A 23,401-nucleotide genomic window follows, 5' to 3' on the forward strand; every position below is an offset into this window, starting at 1 on the left:
CTGTGGTGTCAGGATTGGTGGGAGCATTCAAGGCAACAACATTAGGCCATTCAGGTGATTACCAGTCTCGAGTCTTCACAAGCTTTAGCATGCACCCTAAAGTTCATAAAGTAACAACCCTACCAACACCTCAGGAGATGCATGCCCAAGAGGCAATGCTCTCTAACCTAAGAAATGACCCTATAGAAAGTGAAATGGGTGCACAACTTACATCAACTAGCTATAAAGAGGGCGACATTAGCTATGTTGGTGTCCCCAGAAACAAAGGAGAAATGGCTTGGGTGCACAATGTCGAAGATGTTGTCAATTAGATGGACCAACGTGGCTCCAACAATTGAACGTAGAGCAGAAGCAATACACGATCATCTCGATCTGAGAAATCTATGGGTTTCAACAGAACGCACGAAAAGGAGAGACAGCCTAAGTGCAAAATTCATTGCTACAGTAATGACGTTTCGGCACAAAAATACAAGAGTTTCTCCAAATAAAAAGGACATCAGTAAAAATCGGATGGGACACAATGTGTTTGAGGAGCACATCATACACATGCTAGATACAATGTAGGTCATTGGTGCCTAAGCCAACGTGGTGGTTGTTTGTGATTGAGCTTTGGGATGGTTTACTTGTTTCATTTCTTAAACCAGGCTTGGACTAAATGTGACTATCCTAAACTAGCCCAATGGTTGGAACATCATGCAACCGTAGGCTAGTTCAGCTCAATCGTTGGAACATCATGGAACCGTAGGCTAGTTCAGTTATGTGATTGTCCTGAACCAGTGTGGTTGAACAGACATTAGTTGTTGTCCAGCTCAGTGGCATGGTTAAGCAAAAATTAACAACAATATATTTTGCAACAAAATAGCAATATATTATTATTCTACTAAACGAGCCCGGTGGTTGGAACATCATGCAACCGTGGCTACTTTAGCTCAATCACCAGTTATGTGATTATCCTGAACTAGTGTGGTTGAATAGACATTAGTTGTTGACTAGTCGGGTGGTTGAAATTATTGTGTTTCTTAGTACTTAAATTCATTTAATTTAATTCTCACTATTCGGGTCATATACCACTATTTCTACACCGGGATGGCTTGGACTTAATGTCATTGTCCTAAACTAGCTCATTGCTAATGCAAGACAAATAACAGTTACTAACTAAAATTATGATTAAAATTGTGAAATGCAAAAATGAAAAGCAATATATTGTTATTTTCTAATTGTGAAATTCAGAAATGAAAAGTCATATACTTGTTATTTCTAATATCTTAAAGTTGAGAGCATCAGGCTAAACCAGCCCAGTGGTTGAAATGGTGACAGTGTCGTAAACCATCCCGGTGGTTGAAATTATGACTGTCCTAAACCAGCCCAATTGTTGACTGTGTCCTCAACCAGTCCAGTGATTGAAATTGTGACTATCCTAAACCAGCCCGATAGTTAAAATTGTGATTGTCCTAAACCATCACAGTGGTTGAAAATTGTTTTGCTTCATTATATACTTTAATTAGACTGTGTTTTGTCTTGTTTTATAGTGCAAAAAGGGGGCTCACTGTACTGTTGTTCCATTTAAAAGAGGGCTTACTGTTCTGTTGTTCCCACATGTTGGGTCAGTAGACGGAGTTGTATCTTAAGTTTATAGATCAGAATTCGGACATTTCAATTGGGCAGAGAAGCTTTGAGCATTGTAAGCCTTAGTACATCCGAAAACTCAAAGACATGAATGTTTGTTGTTGCAAAACACACATAGCCTTTGACTTGGCCCGGCAAGCTATGAATGACTTAAGATCTAGTCATGTTGGAGCATTGCTCCATGGGGATCTCTCCTCGATGAATGTGCAGTTTGTAGGCCACCTGGATCCTCATCACGTGTTACAAGGGAGAGCAGGTTTTGTAGCCTAAGGTTTCTGTGGGAGCCAGTGGTTTGTCCAAAGGGAGACCGTGAGTGGCACCTCATTGAATGCATTCGTGGCACATGCAAGCATTGCAGTCTGAAGCTGAAGAAGAAGACATTTCATGTCTATCCAAATGAAATGAGGAAAGACAACCATGTTGCTCTAAAATGGAGGAGATTTGAAAATGTTAATGTTAAAAGATCTGATAAAAAGAGATGGCTACTATCAGATAAGAGCACTCATCCAAGGGAGCTTATAGGTCACGTGGTTCAATCCATCCCAAAATATGTGCTTCTCAATTTCACGACCAGCTGGTAGGATAAAGCAATTCAGGACGTCCCTTGCCAATTTTCCTTGTGACACTATTTCCTCTATCATAGATGTTGCTGAAAAATTATTGTACATATCACGTACAGTCATTTGCTTTATTCTTCTATGCCTGATGCCAATCTGCTTGTTGACTCACAGGATTCCAGGTCAATGCAACACACATACCATTTCTACATTTCAGATGATAGGGAACATGACACCTTATTTATATAGCATGCTTTTCTACTGCATTGGAAATGGCTGGAAAAAAAAAATCCCCATGCAGAAAATATTAAACAACATTGGGTATGGTCACATGGTGCTACCTCTGAATTTAAATCATCCCATGGATTCTACTTTGTCTCAAGCTTCAAATCCTTGACCGCGGTCTAGACATGATGTGGAATTTCTTTGGGTCTAGCAATGACAAGGGTGAAAATGATGGATGTGGTGTTGTTATTAAGCAAGCTTTGTTTAAACATCAATTAACATGCCCTCAAGAAAAACTCAATGATGCACATGATGTTATAACATGGCTTACAACTGACCTCTCCACAGGCGCGCATTCAACATACAGTAAACAAAGCCTTATGAATAGTGTAGTATGTAGAGTGTTCCATGAAGTGAAAGTGGATGACATGCAAGGGAGAAGCTGGCACGATTGTGAGAAAATTAAAGGAGTTCATGGTCAGCATAGCATATGGGACTTTTCAAACAACCAACTGATTAAAACAATAAAAGTTTCTTGTTTCTGCAGTGCGTGCATCATAGGGGATCATGACGATTATGAGAACATTGCAACTATGAAGACATGGGAGTGAGTTCAAGTTTTTCCTCTACGTTCAGATGGAGTGATAAACAATGGAGAGACAAACAACGACTCGCCATAGTTTGGGGAGAGTTTCGATGACCTCACTAACTGTCTGGAAGAGGAGGATAACTTTGCAATTGTCGCTGCCTATAGGGAGAATGAGGAAGATGACCCATACTTTCTGTTGCAGTGCATAAAACCTAAGCACAAGGTTGAGCTAGCATTTAAGGATAATTGGGGAATAACCTATGAGAAGTGGGATGTAGTAGTCGGAGCTTTTTGATACAGAAAAACATCCAAGAGTGGCCACAATTACAAACTACTACATAAGAGTCCACAAACATTTGTGTACTCTCATCTAGTAAGAGCTATTAAGTTCCAAATGCAACCTGTGCCACAACGAAAGAAGGGCAAGAGTGTCTTCAAATTGGATTTAGACACGAATGAGCACATCTTGGGGTGTCTTGGACCGATAAAGAGGACGACTGAGATAGTACTAAGAAAATGTAGTCTCATTGCGAGGAATCAATATTTTACTTATCCTAGAAAATGGAAAATGTATTTGAGACTATGCTTCTTTTTAGTAAATCCCAAACTAACCACCACACTTGTTTTTGTAAATCCCAAACGATAAATCCCATGCTTGTTTTTGTATATCGCAAACAACCACCGTGCTAGTTTTATTAAATTGTTTTTGTAAATCTCAAATGATAAATCCCATGCTTGTGTTTAGTGCATCCCAAACAACCACCACGCTGGTTTTATTAAATCCCTTAGTTACCTGTTTTTAGTATATCCTAGCTGTTCTATGACTGAATCGATTGCATGGATCATTTATTGATGGGCTTGTTAAATCTAAACACTCACATTGATCTCCCAACTAGCCCTTTGTCGGGCTAGTATCATACGGTCCGTTTTCAACTAGTTTAGTAATGGCTAGTCTTTCCTTTGATTTCTAACTATTGGTTTCTTGTGCAAAAACATTGGATTCAACCTCTTGTGAATTTGGAGTATGCAACTAATTAAAACACTTTCCACACTTATCATAACTATCCATTTCTACCATATAGAAGTCTTAGCATTCCATTAGGTGGGGACTAAGTTCCACATTGTGGGCTTACTCCCCACCATGTGGTCTTACCCTTTAGGTTCGGGGTGGGCCACACACACACACATACACACACATTTTGATCAATAAAAATGTACACACACACATTTACACAAAAAATTTTTTTATTAATTTCTTCTTTGATTAATCTCATTCTTTGAATGCAACTTTAGTCTATTGGTACATTTCCTTTAAAACTGAGTTAATGCATTACTTATTAGTCCTTTCCTTTTTGAAATCATTCTACTTGTATATGCTAGAATATGGAGGGATGTTCTTGTTCCTAGGTAAAGCGACAACAAGCCAGGGGAAATAGGCATTACCTATCTACCCAAATAAGCCATATTGTTCTAACATATGATTTATTTGGATGGTGGCAGAGGTAAGTGGACCCTGACCTTGGAGCTTGGACTACCTAATGGATTTGACACTTATTTACTCAACTTTTGCAATCCTTTTTCAAGGGTTTGGTTGTAATATTACATTTGAAATTATACTTTATTTGAGTTCTTCAAGTCTTTATTCTCCATATCTGAATTATTTCTAGTTAATGTTGTCAAGCTATTCTATGACTGAATCGATTGTATGGTTCATTTATTGATGGGATTATTAAATCTCTACACACACACACACACACACACACCCCATTTATTTATTAAATTTGGTTATACCATTTTTTGATATGAAATCCAAAATTCCAATTTTAGCGTGGCCAAGTTGAAGGAACTTACCTTTGGGACAAAAGGTAAAGTTCACTAGGGTGACCTTTTATGTAAGAAAACACCATTTCCCACTATGGCACAACTTTGGGCCTCTTGAGGGTGTCTAAAGGCCCACATTCATGCCATAATTGAAAATTGTGTTTTCTTGTGTCAAATCTCACCTCAGTCAACCTTGACTTCTACACTGAAGTCAACTCCCTTCTAAATTTTCTAGAAATTGAGAGTAGTGGAAACCATTCGAGACTCTACTAAATTGCATCATGATCTTACTTAAATTAAGGAAAACACTAAAAATCAATTAGATGAAACATTAAATTAACAAATATGAGCCATAATGAAAAATAGTAATTGAAACTTGGCATTTAGTAATGACGAAAGAAATGAACTAAAATGGATCCATGTGTCAATTACAAGGAGGTTTCTATTTTTCTTCATTTCTATTTAGAATAGGGGTTTCAGCATCCCCAGTAGGGCAATTAATTTAAACTTACTAGCAAGAGTAATAGGAGTGGCATCTTGGTAGGAAAAGATATGGATTTTGCAATGAGTGCCATGCCATCTATGTTTGAGGCAAACTTGTTGAGGGCACCAATGTAGTGAACCAAAATCACTTTGTTATTATTCTAAGGAATTTTGGAATGCCCAATCACTCCCGGGAGGGCCTTACATGTCAATAGCTTTGCTATCTCATGTGGTGAAAACTCATGGAACACCACCATCCATGATGCCTATGGCTATATGGCCGATGTAGTGTTCTAGTGAGTGGCCCCACCATCAATAATGGCTAGGGCCGATGTCCAAATTTCCATTTGTGAATCAAAGAACATGTTTTTAATGTTGGATGGGGGCTCTATGCTAGTCCAAGTACCAATATGGATAGGATCTCTTTCAGATCGTTCTAGAGAAATTGCAAGGATTTCATGCTTACCTCTCCTCAACTCCTTAACCAATTGGCTCTTCCAAGTAGAGATCAAAGTCATCTTGAGGGACCATGAACTCTGAATAAGAGCAAGGGGGATTGTGTGGGGATGAGGGACATTCTTCTTGTTGGCCTTCTTGGAGAAGGAAAATGAAAGTCAATGTTGAGGAGTGAGAGCTAGTGGAGTCTTTTGTAGGGGAGTTCACTTCCATTCTTGAAGATGTGGGCAAGCAAATGCATGCTAGAGAGAAGTCTTCTTCATAATGAAAGAGGAATTTGCATTGGTATGATGCAATCTACATTGTTCCAAGGGGGAGAGGACACGACCATCTTCAAAGCATACTACAATCACAACTTCAAGACATGTAACATGGTGGATGCAAGAACAATGCAATCATATAAGGAGAAGATTTCAAAGGATCCAGGCATGGCCATAAAGTTCACATTTGGATCCAAATGGTCAAGCTTCTCTTGGCTTCTCATGCCACTTTATACATCTGTTTTTGTTTTCAAAATATCCAAATTCATATAACAAAGACTATGTGGTCATTCAAGCGCATAGATTTTTGCTCTTGATGCTTTGCTTGGGGAAATTAGGGGAGTAGGCAAGGTGAACAAGAAGGATGATGTGTTTCAATGTCATGCATGTAAGGACAATGTGGTTATTAGGTAGCACGTTCTTGATAGACATTGTAATTTTATTTTTGATAGAAATAGGTGCCCATTGGCTTCCCCTTGACTCGAACCTACAATGTAGTGGTATGTTTATCCACTGAACTTGATGGCGAGATGTCAGGAATGTGACTTTCACAACACATTGGACTCTAAAAATGTCTGACAGCACTTGTTGGTCACGGACGATGGTATGTTGGATCTTTCAGCTTCAAATTGAATGGCCAGAGGGTGCACAAGCACAAGCACCTAGGCGTAAACATTCATGCCCAATGTCAATTCCACCCCTTGTGCAAGATTGAAGATAGTGAACAATGTGTTTGACTAGTCCAAGCATTAGATTAAGGATGAAGATTTTTGTATTTGCTTAGGAGGTCGAAATGTTATTAAAAATTGGGTGTATTTGACTATGATGTATTTATTTTGTGATTTCATGTCTTAATATAAGATGTCTTCCATCCAAGCCCCTTCACCATTCTATCCTTCTACATCTTTGAATGAGTGTAGTTGATGTGTCCAAACCTCTAATACTACAACTTGGAATGTGTTACTTAATTTGAGACTACCAAGCCTATGATCTTGTAATGTTCTTCCTCATTCCCTCTTGAACCTCTACCTTTGTTTTGTCTATTAACGTGCATATTCTTGTTTTTCAAACGACATATTGAATGGGGATTCTTCCAAAGCCTAGAATGTAAAAGACACATTACTTGTGTTTAGGAAGGGGCCAAACTTGACCTCTAGATTTCATTGTAGCCCCTTAGGAGTTAATGTCCACATCATCACGCTTCTTCCATATACGATGCTAGACTTTTTCAATGCTCTTTTTGGCCCTTATGATGATAGAGGAATAAGGACCACAAAGGCTGCAATGTTCCCCCAACACTTTCCAAGCCATAACAAACAATAGGGAAAGAAAGCTAATGCACATAGGCGAGTCAGTGGTGGGTAAATCTTTAATCAAGAAGTTGGAGTCTAAGGTGCCAAGACCGTATTGTAGTTGAGAAGAGTCTGACATACCATCCTCTAAGATGGTCCCTTGGTTCAAGTGTTCTTCCACCTCTTTCCTTATGTGATTGAGACACCTGTCAATGGTACAGACATTCTATGATAAGGAGGTCAACCTCTGTAAGACCAAAGTCATAATCTTCAATACCCATGATTCCCACCTACATCATGAGTAATTTACTTTAGCTCGAGAGCCCATTGAGATCTTGAGATGTGTGTTCACATGACCCAAGTTCTCAGTATGAAACCAATAGCCCATTCTTGTCTAACTAGAGGAGATGCGTCACTAACTGGATTGGAAAGGGAATACTTCTAGGCCAACTTCCAACTCATTGACACAAAGTTCCTTCTCTTTGACTCTCTAAGTTGGACACAAAATATTGTATGTCCCTCGGGGCTTTTGGGGAGCAGATCACAAAGACTGGTTGGATTTGAGCGAATGCAATCATTTAACTATCAAGCATGATCGAAGGAGAGAGATCCACCACACAATACTAGAGTGGTTGAGTTCAGGCATGATTGGACGAGAGATGCAAGTCATTAGACTATCAAGCATGATTGAAGGAGAGATGGACCACACAATACTACAATGGTGGTTGAGTTCGAGATACTTGCACATGGATGTTTCATTCCATATTACCTTGATAGAGTCACAATGTATTGCTAGATCAAGGCTAGCAAGCAGAGACTACTTTGCAAGGTCATTGCATCAAATCAAGATGAAACGTGTAGGTATGTACGAGTCATCGGATGGTTTTATTCTCACCATATGTCCATTGCCTCACACCATGCCTTTCGTATGGACCCTCCTTATGTCCAGCATGGCAAAAGATACATTGGATCATCAAAAACGACTTGCAACAGAAACCTAGTGAAGCCAAATGCCACCAAAATGGCGTTCTAAAGAGGCCATTTTCTTCCACCAATTCCACACTAACCTATAAGTTGGGCTAGGGGTGAACGTGCAACTTTAGGGTGAATGGAGAAAAATGGGGTGTTGCCCCCCTATGCCTTGTTTAAGGGCTGAATTTCAAAGCTGAGTATAGAGGAGCCGGCCGGAGCAGAGAAGAGTGGAGAGAGAGAGAGAGAGAGAGAGAAGAGTGGAGAGAGAGAGAGAGAGAGAGCTGAGCGGGCTGGAGCAGAGAAGAGCAAAGAGAGTTTGGAGCTGATTGGGTTGGGATGGAACTCAGCGGAGAGAGTTTGGAGCTGAGCAGGATGGAGAGGGCAGCAAAAAGAGAGAGAGAGAGATCTATTGATTTTTGCAGAAGGTCAAGGCCTATGAGCTAAAAATATGGACATCACGGGCATCCGGTACACCTCAGTGAAAGCGAAAAAAGCTGGAAATAAAAACTAGAGTAGATGGAACAAGCTAAGGATCCAGACTGGATTATATGGCTTGTATACATCTTAGGTTAGATAGACCCTGCCCTTCATCTCCAACCAAGGGGTACCTAAGGATAAACATGGAGCAAATGTAATCTCCCAAAACAATATAAACATGGAGCAAATGTAATCTCCCAAAACAATATCTTTTCTGCTGCGACTCCAACAAGCCACCAAAGTCATGATCAGTTATTAGTAACTATGACAAAATAATAGCCTCCATAACAATGGTCCAATAGTAACTATGATAAAATAATAGCCCCATAACAATGGTCCAAACAAGCAAGAGGATGTTGAGTCTAATAATGACATCATCGGTAAACAAGAGTTAGTTGAACTGCAAAATGACTTCCAGTACTGGTACTGAACTAAAGAAAGCCCATTTGCCTCTAAACCATAGAATCTCTATTATTACTTCATGCTTTGGCAAATCTGAAATACCATCCTTATGCGAGTTCAGGTCACAAATCCACAAATGACTTCCTATCCATAGTATCAATATGACAAACCCATCAACATAATAAGCGGCCCAATGGTGGGTACTGACCTTTGAATAGACATATGCCCTCACACAGACACACATCCAGAGAGATAGAAAAGGTCATAGACATCCACAACTCATCCCCATCAGGAATAGCAGGTGTAATAAAGACACACTTCCACACACCCCCATGGGTGCCCCCTACCAGTTCACATACATGTTCAGACGTCTTGGTCTGTGTTCCAAGTCAAGAAGTCGACACCTGAAACATTCACATATGTCCACCAATGACAACCAAGTCACTATCAAGATCATGTCCCCATTGGCATACTCAATCACAGAGCTCCAACTGAAATTAAGAGGGGTCCACAAGTTGAAAGTACAAAAGCAAACAAAGAGCAGAAACCTATTGGTGAAACCCAAGAGTATATTGGTTAGAAGCCTAGGGCAATAAATGGGCCACTTAACATTCCCACAATGCCTTATGAGCACTGAAGGCTCCAGGATTCTCTTCCACATTGACATTTGCCAACAGAACTCTTGGTCTAATTCATGGACAATCTATTAAGTCAAAAAGGGAGCAGAACAGAATCAGGCATTTAAAGATTCCTTATCAACTACTGCCCGAACACAACCATTTCTTGCACCCAGACATGCCCCTACAAACAAAAATACAATTTAGGCATACCATATAATTCGCATGTGTAGGCCACCAGGGCTGTCTACTTTTGTTAGAACATGCATACTTATGCAACAGAACGGCATTGGCCTCTTAAATGTCAGAACAACAAGCAGGCAGCAGACATGCTGTGGCTTGCAGGTAGCTCACATGTGCCAAATGCAAATAAAGACTCACACGATGACAATATTGAAAGACAGAAGAACAGGCAGAGTACATCATTCCAAAAAGCAAACAACCTAAGACAATGTGAGTATTTGACAAAGCATACAGTTAATGAGGAACTCTACACAACTGAACCACAGTTAAATACCATATACTGAACCGATAAGATGCATATGTCCTGGTTCAATAGTAAAACTACAGAAGACAGAGAGTCTGCAATATGGAAAATTAAGTGATCAAAAACAGATAACAGATTGGGACTACAAGTCCTATACGGATCAGCACCAACCCATAGTTGTTCTCAGGATCAAGGACTGCCACCCTTACAACGTACACTAGAAGAGCAGGGCAGTAATTTGAACACAGCCAATTCTAAACCTTGTGTACTATGTGAGGCTTGTGCCCCCAAAGCATTCCCAGCTAAAATTATGCTGATATTCAACTGCTAACTTCATGCTTCTTACGTTTCCTGGTTCTGGGACAAGTCCAGACTTTCCGTGAAGTAAGAAACTCTGTTGCTGGACTTGACAGCTCATGAATAGAGAAGCAGGATTCCCCATGCATCTACACCTTACAGCTTGCTGTTCTCAGTGTCCACTGCATTGTTAACCTCTCCATAATGCCTCTCCTCGTGCACACTGTCTCTCTGGCTTAACTTCAGGTCAGATGTGCGAATGTCGTCAGCATCCTTCCCTGTTCTCACAAATAAGTCATCTCTACCTTCCATGACTCGTATCCTTAGCTCAGTTACTTTGTCTGCAAGAGCCTGAACTGTGATATCAAAAGCATCCTTCATCTTCGTCAGCCGATGCCGTGGATCTGCATACACTAGCCCCGGTATCAACCGTATTACTTCCTCTCTCATCTCCTTTATTTGTGCTGGAGAGAACTTCAGCAGCACTTCCTCAATGCCAACCTTCCTAGTCCTGACATCATCTTCAGGTATGAACACTGAATACCTGCTATGATTTTGTGGAAGATGCCATATGTACTGACTGTATGCGGAATGCGAGTGGAAGAAAACAGGAATGCATCCAGATAGCATGGAGTCAAAAATAGAGCGCCGGGTATACGAGTCACCCTGAGGCTGCAAACAAAAAACAGACTCATGAAATAGATTGATTACAGTACTTGGTTCGTGGCATTTGCTCTCCCCCCTGTCACACTCCAAAAGTTTACAAAATTTTGATGCCTTGCACTGATCAATGATCTGCCCCCGTATAGATGTGGAAATCTCTGGCCGAGGAGCTCCCGCAAATGAGAAAAGGGCAGGCCTATTCGCGTTTCTAGCGCGATATTGCCAATCTAAAACCTCTGAATCACTGGAAGGATGGAAGTAGGTTGGATATGGAATGGCAAAATCGTTCTTATGATAGGGACTTGCTTCGACCAAGAGCATGGACATATTCATTATTTCCGGTATGTAAAGGAGCTTGTTGCCCCAATCATGGTCGTCATCAGTCAGCCGCCGGAAATCCCATACCATTCTTCCACCAACAACGAAATGATCTCGGCCTCCCATAACTTTCCATTCGGGTCTGCTTCGTAACCAGCTCGCTATTCTCAGAGGCCCGCTATCCCTAACAGAGACGTTAGCCCCCCAAAGATGCCGAGCGATATCTAGGCCTGCATAAAAGGGCACGTATATTGCAGCAGCTATACCAGAGTCATTCGTCAAGCACTCGTACTGCTTCATCCTGTTGTGAAAGATGAGATCTACGGCAAACATATCGGTGTCGAACCAACCAGTTCGAGGAAGTATACCCGTAGGATCTTCAAGCACTGGACCAAGGCCACCATTCTCAGTGTACTTGCACATATTTGCCCAAGGGCTGAGCTGACGGCAATTATCCAGGAGCTCTTGGTTGAACTCCGCGGGAAGGTCATGCATGTAAACGTATTTTCCGGCGCAACGATCGCTAGCATTGTTGATGGACGCCAGTGCACGCCAGTACGGCTGAGGGGAAGAGGGAAGCTGCTTTGGAATCTGAGAAGAATAGCTCTCTGACGGGAAACTTCGAGAGGCACTAACCTCGGATGAGAACCTGTGAGGAGTAATGCTAAAGCTGCTTCGCAAAGAGTCGGATCTCTTAGACAGGTGAATCAAAGGGGTGTCTGTTCCCCTCCGAGATGATGATGAGTCGTCGCGCGGCCGAGCAACAACGGAAAAATGTAGAACGAAGAGCAACCACCACACGCAGATGGACGCTAGAATGAGGAAACAGCGGGTGTAAAGGCGCGAAAGAGACCAAGGCGACTTCTCCATCTTTCTGCGGTTCATGTGAGCGAGCACCCGAAGCAAGCGCATACACACTCTACAGCTTTTGAACGAGAGGAACCCACGAGACGGAACAGACAACCAGAGAGGGCTGCACGGTTGATTACAAACAATGTAGTCCCAGAATTAAATCCACCTCCGCGGCTGAGCAGAATACACTCGACAATCGCAAAAACGCGGAGAGACTTTCCGGGGCATAGAAAAATATGTGCGGGAACTGACGGTTGAGGATGCTTCTTGTTGCTGCAATGTAGGGAAAGGAAAAAGGAATTGCAAGTAAGCGTATGTGGTGGCTTTTTATTTATTTTTTCTTTTACTCACTGCGCGCTGAAAGCAAAGACAGCATCATCATCATGTGAGTGATGTATGTAGGAAGAAGGCATCTCACGCTCTTGTCTGCCCCCACCGACCACTCCAAAGTATTGTAAAGCGTTTTATTATTATTTTATCGTTAGCCCTCCTAAGGAATGTCTAGAATTGGATTCTCCCTTGGTGGTCTCAAACGAAAAGACAAATGAAAAAACATTGAAAACAAGCACAAGACCTCCACTCTTCTTTGGCTTCTTGCGCTTGCATGCCGTGTCCCCATCACCTTCTACAATCCCACATGCCTCCCATGCGAGAGCTCCTTCATCGTGTGTGCATCCTCCTTGTCCTCCACCGAGCTAGAATGATGGCGAGCAATACGTTTCGCCCTCATCTCCCCTTCTCCTTCTCTCCGTTCCCCCGTCCACTACATACAACCATTACATGGCAACGTGGGGGCGTGGAATAATTATCACAGAGCCTCTCTTAAAGCTCCCACTGGCTCCTCCCACCCAACATGTGTCAACCATGTAACACCACATCTAGAGGACTCTCGAATATCCTTAGAATACGTTAATTGGCCACTAAACCTATCACAATTCACCACTAACCTACCCACATCTATTACTAATGCCCATTTTTGAACATCGTCGACTCCGATAGAGCTCATCATCTTCCAAAACCTTAACCTTTAAGCTAAAATTGCCTTTTTATAGCCCAACTTACTAAAAAATTTTGTTTGCTTTCATCCAAAAGCATCCGCTATATGATGAGGCAATTATTGACTTGAAATTTGAATATGAAGATTTCACTTGATTAATTAATTAGTTGGATCATTTCTTCTAAAAAATTATATTCAGTTTGTTGTAGTGAGTTTGTGGCTAACATACCATGTTATTTTGATAAGTATGTGAATATTATTTTTCATTGTATTTCTATGTAAAAATGTGTTGCTATTTGAATTCTATAAATTTTTATTGTGTGAAGATATCACTTCATTAATTAATTGGTTGGATCATTTCTTCTCAAAAATTATATTTAGTTTGTTGTAGTGAGTTTATGGCTAACATACCATGTTTAGATTCTCGTATATTGTTCATGCCACTACGCAACTCAGTTATCAAGATCAAAACCTGATGTGTCTCATTTTGTGGCAGCTTGAATATGGGAACCGAATTCCTTATGCCTTGCTGCTACCATACAAGTTAGTAGTGAGAGCTAATATTAGAACATTTGGAAATTTGGTTGTATACTATGGTTTCGATCCAAGTATCCACTCTAATTTTCGGAAAGCTACAACACATTTTAAGAATCGCTTGACTAAATTGAGTTACCTAGCACATAGGTGTTAAACGAGTTGGGAGAGGCTGCCCTGACGTAACTCATGGTGCTCTAATTGCAATTCTATGTTCCTTTGGTAGGATATATGAATATCATTCACCTTGTTTGGGTATTCGTGATTTCAAAATAGACTTGGTACAACGTTCTCAACCAAAGCATCAACTATGCAAATTGATGGAAGAACACCACATGCACTTGACAAACTTGATCCATCAACACTTTATGGTATGATAAGACACTCACTAGTTTACTACTTGATCCATAGCTTGAAGCATCTATCCTTTCAAGTAGTAAACTAGTGATGACGAGAACAAGCAATTCATAGCATCAACACTTTATGCTACCAAAAGAAAGCCTTTTGATGTAAGAAATAATTGAATTACAGAACTTCAAGCACTTTGCTGACACCATTGAACTTTTAAAACACTTCTTGTTCTTGAGAGAAAATTGAAACGCAATTTCTTGAGGTCCAAAGCCTTAATCGAGCCTATCCCGCGTCAGGGGGATGTAATTTAGGGAGCAAGTTGAAATTCCATACCATGGGAGCTCAGCGAGTGATACGAGTCTTGAATAAGAGGGCTTCTCTCCTGCTAGTCCACCTAGCCATGGATTCTTTCTGGAGTCTCCTCTATGTCTCTGAGGTCCTCTCCCCCAAACCTCCTTTCTTTTTTGGCTCCCTCTAGAATCCTCCCTCCTAGCCCAGCACTTGCCACTTGGCCTCCAACTTTGGTGCCACATGTCCCACAAGGGACTCCTCTCTTTATAGCCCTCTCTAGGACTCCTTATACACCACCCCTAGACCTAGGCGTGACCCTAGATCCAAGCCCTTTAGGCCCCATTAATGCAAGTGCTGCCAAGCCCTCTGGCTTCCCGCCTTATACCATGGTCACACAGTATTATAGTTGACGTAACATTCCCTTTCCCTTAAGAAATGTTTACGTCCTCGAAAACAAAATTGGGAAACCTCCTCTAGAGGCTGCTTACTCTTTCCCATGTTGAACTCTCTTCAGATCTATCTTTCCACTTAACCAGACATTCTTTCCATATAGTATGTCGCCTTCTTTTTTCTTGTGTATCTAAAATTCTTTCTGGTTCATGTGGTAAAGATGTAGGTTCAATAAGTTCAACTAGGATTTCATTCCCAATGAGATTATCATCATCTCCTAATTTTCTTTTTAGTCTACTAACATGGAAAGCTGGATGTATTCTACATCCCTCAGGTAAGGCTCATTTGTAAGCAAGTTCTTCGATCCTCTTAAGTATTGTGAACGGTCCACAATACCTAGAGACAACTTCGGACATTTACCTATTTTTAGAGATTCTAAAGATTCAAGTACCTTAAGGTAGACTTTCTCATTTACTTTAAACTCTAACTTTCTACGGTGGGGGTTTGCATAACTTCATGCTTTATCTTAAGCAAGATCTTCTTATGCTATCTTTAGCTAACTTAAGCATTTGATTCATATCCCCAAGAAAGTCTTTGGCCGCTTGAACCTTCTCTTTTTCGAGTCCCACTGTCATTGGGGCTCTTGGTTGAAATCCATACATCATCATGAATGGACTAAAACATGTAGCTAAATGTTTGGCACTATTATATGCAAATTCTAATATGGGCAGATACTGTTCCCAATTAGTTTGCCTTTTACTTACATATGCTCGAAGCATATCCTCAATGATCTGATTGACCCTTTCAGTTTGACCATCACTCTGCGGATGATCCGCGGTGCTCATATTCAATGAAGTTTCTAACCTTTTGAACACAGCCCTCCAAAAATGGCTGTTAAATTTGCTATCCCTGTCACTAACAATACCGGTCGATAGCCCATACAGTCTATAGATATGCTTCACAAATAGCCTGGCTAATTCTGGAGTTTTAACATCTTCACTGACAGGAATAAAATGAGCCATCTTGGTCAATTGATCCACAATTACCCACACAGAGTTGTGCCCCCTCTGTGTCCTAGGTAACCCCACAATGAAATCCATGGAGATGCTTTCCCATTTGCCAGATGGAATCTCCAATGGGTGTAGGAGACCTCCTACCTTAAGGCATTCAGCCTTATTAACCTAGCATTTTTGGCACTTCAATACATAATCTTGGACGTCCTTACCTATTCCAGGCCAAAAGAATGATCTTTTCAGAAGCACATATGTCTTCTGAATTCCCGGGTGTCTAGCACTCGGACTATCATGACATTCAAAAAGGATTTGGCGCCTAATGTCATTATCATCCAAGACACATACTCTACCCTTGTAGAGCAGGTAGCCATCTTCAATAGTATATTTTTTCCACTTAAGTCCTTTATCACCAACCTGTGGTGTGTCGCCATTTCCATGCGACTCCTCAATGAAAGCTTCTCGATTAGTTGGATCCCTATTTTTAATTGCTTTCCATATTTCAAAGAAGTGAGGATCAAACTCACATTTCCCCTTTAAGGACTCTGGAAATCATTTTGAAATTGAGTAAAACTCAATTCATTAACAATTGGCATTCAGCTAAGAGAGTTTGCTATCACATTGAACTTCCCTTTCCTATACGACGGGGAAATTCAGAGTTGGAACTTCAGAGCAAACAAGTTATGTTCCAAAGTTCAATAAATTTCCCAATTTGAAAAGTAAGGGACACTTTAAGAAGGAGGTTCCTCAGGCACCACCTAAGAAACCTCAAACATGAAATTATCCTCTCTTGAAGAAAGAGGATTATGAAAGGACTAGACAAGAAAATCTTTGCTTCAATGTCTGGGCAAAGACCATGCTACTTGGAACTGCCCTAAAAATAAACTAGCGAGAGCTAAAGCCCCAAATAGACCTCCACAAAAACAAGTGCATGCAGTGCAAGTGTTGCCGTTAATAGTACTGAAAAGTACACTGAGGTAGAGGTCTATCATGAGGATAGCACCCACATGTGCTGTCTATCATCGGCAATGTGGCAGCCCACCTTTGGTCCTCATGATTTAATGAAGATGCATGGAAAAATTAAGGGGCAAAGAGTAAGAGTGATGGTCGATGATAGTGGAACACATAATTTCTTAAACTACTCGTTAGTTAACAAATTGAAATTACCTGAGAGTCCCAATGCCCATAACTATGTGGTCTCTTTGGCAAAGGGCAGTGATAAAAAAGTTTGGGACACCATGATATATGGTGTAGAGGTGGATATTCAAGGTTATCAGGATGCCTTGGATTTCCAAATCATGCATCTCGATCGAACATATGTAGTGCTTGGTCGAGAATGGCTGTATAGTCTTGGGCATAGCTTACAAAGGAGTTATCTTAATAACTCCATTATGTTTGAAAAAGAGGGTAGAGTCTTTCACATTCAAGGAGAACATGATGTCTAACTCTCCTCTTATTTGTTCGATGGAATTGAAACGACTACTACCCCAAGAAGATTGCGAGGTATATTTTTGTGAACTTAGTTTTATTGGTGATTTTATGTCTTCTGCATCGGAAAGAAGTAATGTTGTTTTTGATAATGTTAAAAAGTATAAATCTTCTTTCAATGATTTAATGTTTGAATTTTAAAATGTTTTTCCATCTGATTTACCTAATGGTTTACCTCCTGATAGAGAAGATCATAAAATAGATTTAATTCTTGGATCTACCCCTGTTTGTAAACCCCCATATAGGCTTAGTCAAACAGAGGAATGTGAGGTTGAAAGACAGTGAGTGGAATATCTTAGGAAGGGCCAAATCCAAATAAGTAGCTCATCTTGGTCTGTACCAATTTTACTAGTAAAGAAAAAGGATGGTACTATGCGTTTATGCATAGATTACCCAGCACTAAATAAAATCACCATAAAAAATAAGTATCCTATGCCTCACATTGATGAGCTCTTTGTTCAATTGCAAGGGGCAAAATACTTTACTAAAATTGATTTAAGATTAGGATATCACCAAGTACGAATTAGGGAAGAGGATGTCCCTAAGACATCATTTCATACTAGGTATGGGCATTATCAATTTAAAGTAATGCCATTTGGATTAACAAATGCTCCAACAAATTTTATGACACTTATGAACAGTGTCTTAAGGCCATATCTAGGAAAATTTGATGTAGTATTTTTAGATGATATCTTTATATATAGAAAAACCAGGAAAAAGCATTTAGAACATTTGCAAAAAGTGTTCCAACTACTTAGGGATAATTCACTCTTTGCTAAAGAATCCAAATGTGAATTCTTTGCAAAAGAAGTGAAATACTTGGGACATATAATATCCCAAGAAGGGGTTCGTATGGACCCTAACAAAGTAAGGGCCATATTGGAATGGGCACATCCTACAAATCTAGAAGAATTACAGACATTCTTAGGTTTGTTAGGATTCTATAAGAGATTCATCCAAGATTACACTAGGATTGCTATTCCGATGACGGACCAGCTTAAGGGCAAGGGAAGCACCTTCATATGGGATGAACCTCAAAAGAGAAGTTTTGAAAAATTAAAGGTAGCTATAGCGGCAGTTCCTATCTTAAAAGTAGTGGATCCCAATGAACCATTCGTGGTTGAGACAGATGCCAGTGATTTTGCTGTTGGGGTGGTACTTATATGAAAAGGTCGACCAGTGGTTTTTGAAAGCAAAAAGTTAGATCGTGCCCAATGGAATTACTCGGCATATGAGAAGGAACTATATGCTATAGTCTATGCTTTAAAAAAGTAGAGGCACTATTTATATGGTGCAAAATTTGAGATCATCTTTAATCAGGAGAGCATTAAGTGGATTTGTAATCAGCCAGAGCTTAAAGGTAGAAAAGAATCCGTGGTTGGGTAGGCCAGCAAGAGAGAAGCCCTCTTGTTCAGGACTCGTATCATTGGTATTAGAGCCAACAATTGTGATTTCATGGAGGAATGTATTTGATGTTGATGTCTCTCATCTTGTTCATCGCTGGCGTCATTTTCTTTTCCGTCCCTAATCTCTAAAGAAGCATAAAAGTCTATGTTTTCTTTCTTGCGGGGCTCGCATTGGAGTCGCGGAGCTTATTATGATGATGAGGGTTGATTGATTGATCAATCGGACGCTTATGGGAAGAGGTTCACCATTTCAACATTTCATGAGACAACAAACTCCAAAGGTGCGCACGTAGAGAGTGCAAACTATTACGAGGTTATGTCCATGAAGCTAGCCATCCCTCCACAAACAAGAATCTAGATTATAGTGCAATAGCTGGAGACGATAGTGAGGTGTAGCAAGCGATGCCTTGATTAGAGATCACACACAGATTGGAAATAAAGAGCAAGTCATTACGGACGGTCATGGACAGTTAGTTGGAAGCCGTGTTGAAGCTTTGGCAGAGTCATGGTACTTGCACAGCGGTTTGGAAGTTGGTACAGGATTTTACCTTTCGAAGGTATAGATTTTGTTCATAGAAATGCTACAGAGAAACAGAGGTCGTTGCCACGCCATGTAAAGGTTTTAAAACCTTTATTTAAAAATTAAAAAAAACACATCATTCAAGGTCTCCCATAGCCTTTTTAATCCCTCTCATCCTCATATCTCTAAAGAAAATCCCAAGGCCCATATCATTCCCTTAGTCTCACTGAAATGAAAGAAGAAGAAGGTGTCGAGGATTTTGAATTTCTACATCGAGGGAAACGGAAGAAGTGGGATCGAAGAATTGTGAATTGAAAGAAAGTGAGAAAGCGTGAATCAAAGAAAGCGAGACGACTTCAAAGATGAATCCAGCGCCTCGAACAAATACCAAGAAAGTGGGCATCACATTTTTCTCTCTGATATAAAGCACTTTGCTTTATAATTTTTGAAAAATATACATCTTTATAATGACCACTCTAGAAAGGGATGGTATGATTAGGGAGGCCAAGGAAAGGGCTAGAAAGGGAAAAGAAATAGTTGGAGAGGAAACATTTGAGGATGTACAAACTGAAACGCAAGAGGATAATGTAGAAATGGAAAATATTGATTACGATGATTATAGAATTCTGTATGCGGATTTCACTAAACTTGAAACTCAAACGCAAAATATAGAAACACAGTTAGGGGTTGTTAGTGAAACATTAAGAAACCCTAGCTGAAGCTATAACTAAGATAGCCGATTCTCAATGGTATCTGTTACTGAAAAATCACTAATTCCTCCTAATCAAGTTGAGAGGTCCACCTCTTGACTTAGAGAAACCTCGAACATCCTTAAGGACTTAAAACCACCAATTTTCAATGGGAAGAAAAGGAGCATAATAAAGATGCGATTAATACATTCTTGCATAAATGGCAAGACTTCCACCACCTTAGGAATACACCCCTCGAAAATCAAGTTGTGGAAGCAAGTCTTTCCCTTGGAAATAAAGCCTATAAATGGTGGATGAGACTCAGGGAGAGATAGAATTCCTAGATATTGGACTGAGTTTGAAAAAGCCTTCTTAAACGAGTTTTTACCTGAAAATGAATTAGAAAGAGCGTGGGAGGCTTGGGACAATTGCACTATGGGTAAAAACACTCTAATCCAGTACATAGCGAATTATAGGGAGGCAGTCCTTAAGTTGAAAGGAATTGATGAATTCCAAAAGATAAGGGGTTTTGTGAGAAGTCTCAAAGACACTTATAAGGGTGAGGTGAAAAGAAATTCTCCTAAAACCTTTGAGGAAGCCATTAAGTATGCCCAAATATATGATGATACGAGTCCTGAACAAGAGGACTTCTCTCTTGCTAGTCCACCCAGCCACAGATTCTTTATGGAGTCTCCTCTATGTCTCTGAGGTCCTCTCCCCCCAAACATCCTTTCTTTTTTGGCTCCCTCTAGAATCCTTCCTCCTAGCCCAGCACTTGCCACTTGGCCTCCAACTTTGGTGCCACATGTCCCACAAGGGACTCCTCTCTTTATAGCCCTCTCTAGGACTCCTTATGCACCACCTCATTAATGCCTAGACCTAGGTGTGACCTTGGATCCAAGCCCTTTAGGCCCTATTAATGCAAGTGTTGCCAAGCCCTCTGGCTTCTCGCCTTATATTGTGGTCATAGGTATTATAGTTGACATAACAGCGAGGGGTTTCAAGAATACACGCCAACCTATTGCACCGATACCTGCCAAGCACGTATTCAAACAAGTGTGGGACAAATTCACGTATAAAACAAGTAGCAAGGCATTCATTCATGATAACCCAAGCCAGATGGGTATGGAGTAGCAAATCATGAGGTAGAGTAATGAATGCACAAAGCACCATGGGCAACACAGAGAAGAAATCAGGTATGAGGTTGAGAACGTGCAAATGCGAAGAGGAGGGGATGACCAAGCATGCATATTCTCCTAATCCTGGAGCGCTTTTGGCATTTTGTCCGAGAACCTATAGGATATGTTTGATGATGATCGTTAGGTTTAGCACTAGCTACCTTCCCAACAAACTCTACTAACTATACTCTCTTGCTCTGTAAGCTTGTCCACAAAAGGTATGAAGAGCAACTGACATATCCGTCTACAAAGAAAATATTCATCTCAAAATAGCATCATGCAACAACTACATTAAGCATGGTGGCTACGTGTTTGGACAAATTGCATACATACCACTATGCTCACTCCCATTATGCTAGCTAAGGATTAGTGATTGTGGCTCTGAAGAGTTAGATGATTGACGAACATTCTGGGGATGAGTTGCATGCAAGGAGACTATTTCCAGTGATTGGCAATGCTCTTCCATTCTAACTCGGCATTTACCAAACTAGCTAGCAACCAATCTGCATGCAACAACATGCATATTAAGACTAAAGAGGGAGATGCAAAATTTAAAGAGAAACAACACCTCCCTCATCAACCAATATAGTGAAAGGGCATCACCTTGATGGCCAATGAAAATGCATGATTTTCTCAAATGAAAAATACGATACTTTTCCCTTTCCCAATACTCTTCGCTTGACTTAGACCTTTCCCTCAGGGTAGGGCCAAAAGCCAGGGTGGCTAGACAACGTAGGGCCAAAACAAACAAAGACAGCAAGGGAAAGAAAAGGAAGGAAGAATAATTAAAGATGGATGCATTTTTTGGTCTCCAAAGATCAATGTACAAGAGAAAAGCACAACCATAGTCTTGTCAAACATTCCCTTATAGCTAGGTGTCATCTCTCAATAATCTTCTATATGTTCATGAGCCACAAAATGTATGCACCTATCAAGCCTATCACAAGATGCAATTGTAATTGTTTTCTAGGTGTAGAAAGATGTAGTATAAATTGAGGACAAAAGTAAAATAGCATAGCTAGTATATGCTTTGAATAATTATAATTCGAGTGAGCAATCTCTTCTTTGAAAACCGTGATTTTTATGATCAAGAAATTCAAAGGAAGAAAAGGTAAAAGAATAAGATAGAAGCAAAATACCGACTGTGAAGCATCAACAAAAGTAGGCTGTAGCAAGTTGGAAAGTAGGAGGCGATAGTGGCAGGCATCTTAAGACACAAAAGTAAGCATTGTAAGAAAATCTAGAGTGAGTAAATTTATGATAGATCTTGAGAATGCAAAGAATAAAGTTTTGCACATTTCTAATTGCAGACAAAAGTAAAACAATTTAGCTAGCATATGCTTGTATGAATTGTAATCTGAGTGAATAGTCCCTTCTTTGAAGATTGTGATTTTTAGTGTTAGGAGGAAAGTTAGAGGGAGAAAATAAAGTGTGAACAAAAGTAGACAGTAGCAATTCTTTGAAGATTGTGATTTTTAGTGTTAGGAGGAAAGTTAGAGAGAGAAAATAAAGTGTGAACAAAAGTAAACAGTAGCAATTTGGAGAGATCGGGAGGTGTATGCTTGAAAAACGATATCATATAAGCACCTCAACACACAAAAGTAAGTGTTGTAAGAATTTAGATTGAGTAAATATATCTTGGAGAAGGAAAGAGAGCAAGTTTCTTAAGAATAAGCAATTAAATATGTTTCTATAATATTATATAACATAATTATGTAACTCCACATAGCATGGGTGGGGAGATGGAGGGCTTCCTTCCCCAAAGTATTATAATGCAAGGTAATGGGCCCTTCCCTAGGTGTCATGTTTAAGAAAGTCATGTAATAATGAGCCTTGAATAATTCTTGAGTGAAAAATAGTAGATGCATAAGATAGTGACATATTACTTGGGCCAATTGTTCTTATACTTGTATTGTACTTTAAGAAATGAATATCCTTCATACACAGGTAATCCATGTAGATTTCTTTCCATTCTTCAAGCATTGGGAAACATTGATGTGAATCCAAAGATAAAAATGTGTGACAAATCTATCTAGCATGCAATCATGCACAACTGTTTATCAAGTAACAAATATTATTTTCAGTGTTCTTTTTGTCTAATAGATAAGTGAAGTCGCAATCGAAATAATTTTAAAGTATCAAGCTAAAAACAA

The 23,401-nt window shown here is 40.1% G+C and overlaps 1 protein-coding gene across 1 annotated transcript; it reads right to left on the reverse strand.

Annotated features, from left to right (window-relative positions):
• Positions 1-10,312: 10,312 nt before the first annotated feature.
• On the reverse strand, positions 10,313-12,670 carry LOC147889168 (xyloglucan galactosyltransferase KATAMARI1 homolog). The gene has a single exon (XM_087391849.1). It carries the CDS (start codon positions 12,452-12,454, stop codon positions 10,718-10,720), a length of 1,737 nt encoding a protein of 578 aa, XP_087247975.1. The 5' UTR covers positions 12,455-12,670; the 3' UTR covers positions 10,313-10,717.
• Between the last annotated feature and the right edge of the window lie 10,731 nt (positions 12,671-23,401).

The sequence above is a fragment of the Dipteris shenzhenensis genome, chromosome 20, assembly GCF_047967505.1.
Source record: "Dipteris shenzhenensis isolate YYH24624 ecotype China chromosome 20, Dip_SZ_1.0, whole genome shotgun sequence".
NCBI classification, from domain to species: Eukaryota; Viridiplantae; Streptophyta; class Polypodiopsida; order Gleicheniales; family Dipteridaceae; genus Dipteris; species Dipteris shenzhenensis.

Bases quoted from the DNA above. Each gene is read 5' to 3' on its own strand.
- LOC147889168 (XM_087391849.1), bottom strand. From the start codon at position 12,454: ATGCGCTTGCTTCGGGTGCTCGCTCACATGAACCGCAGAAAGATGGAG.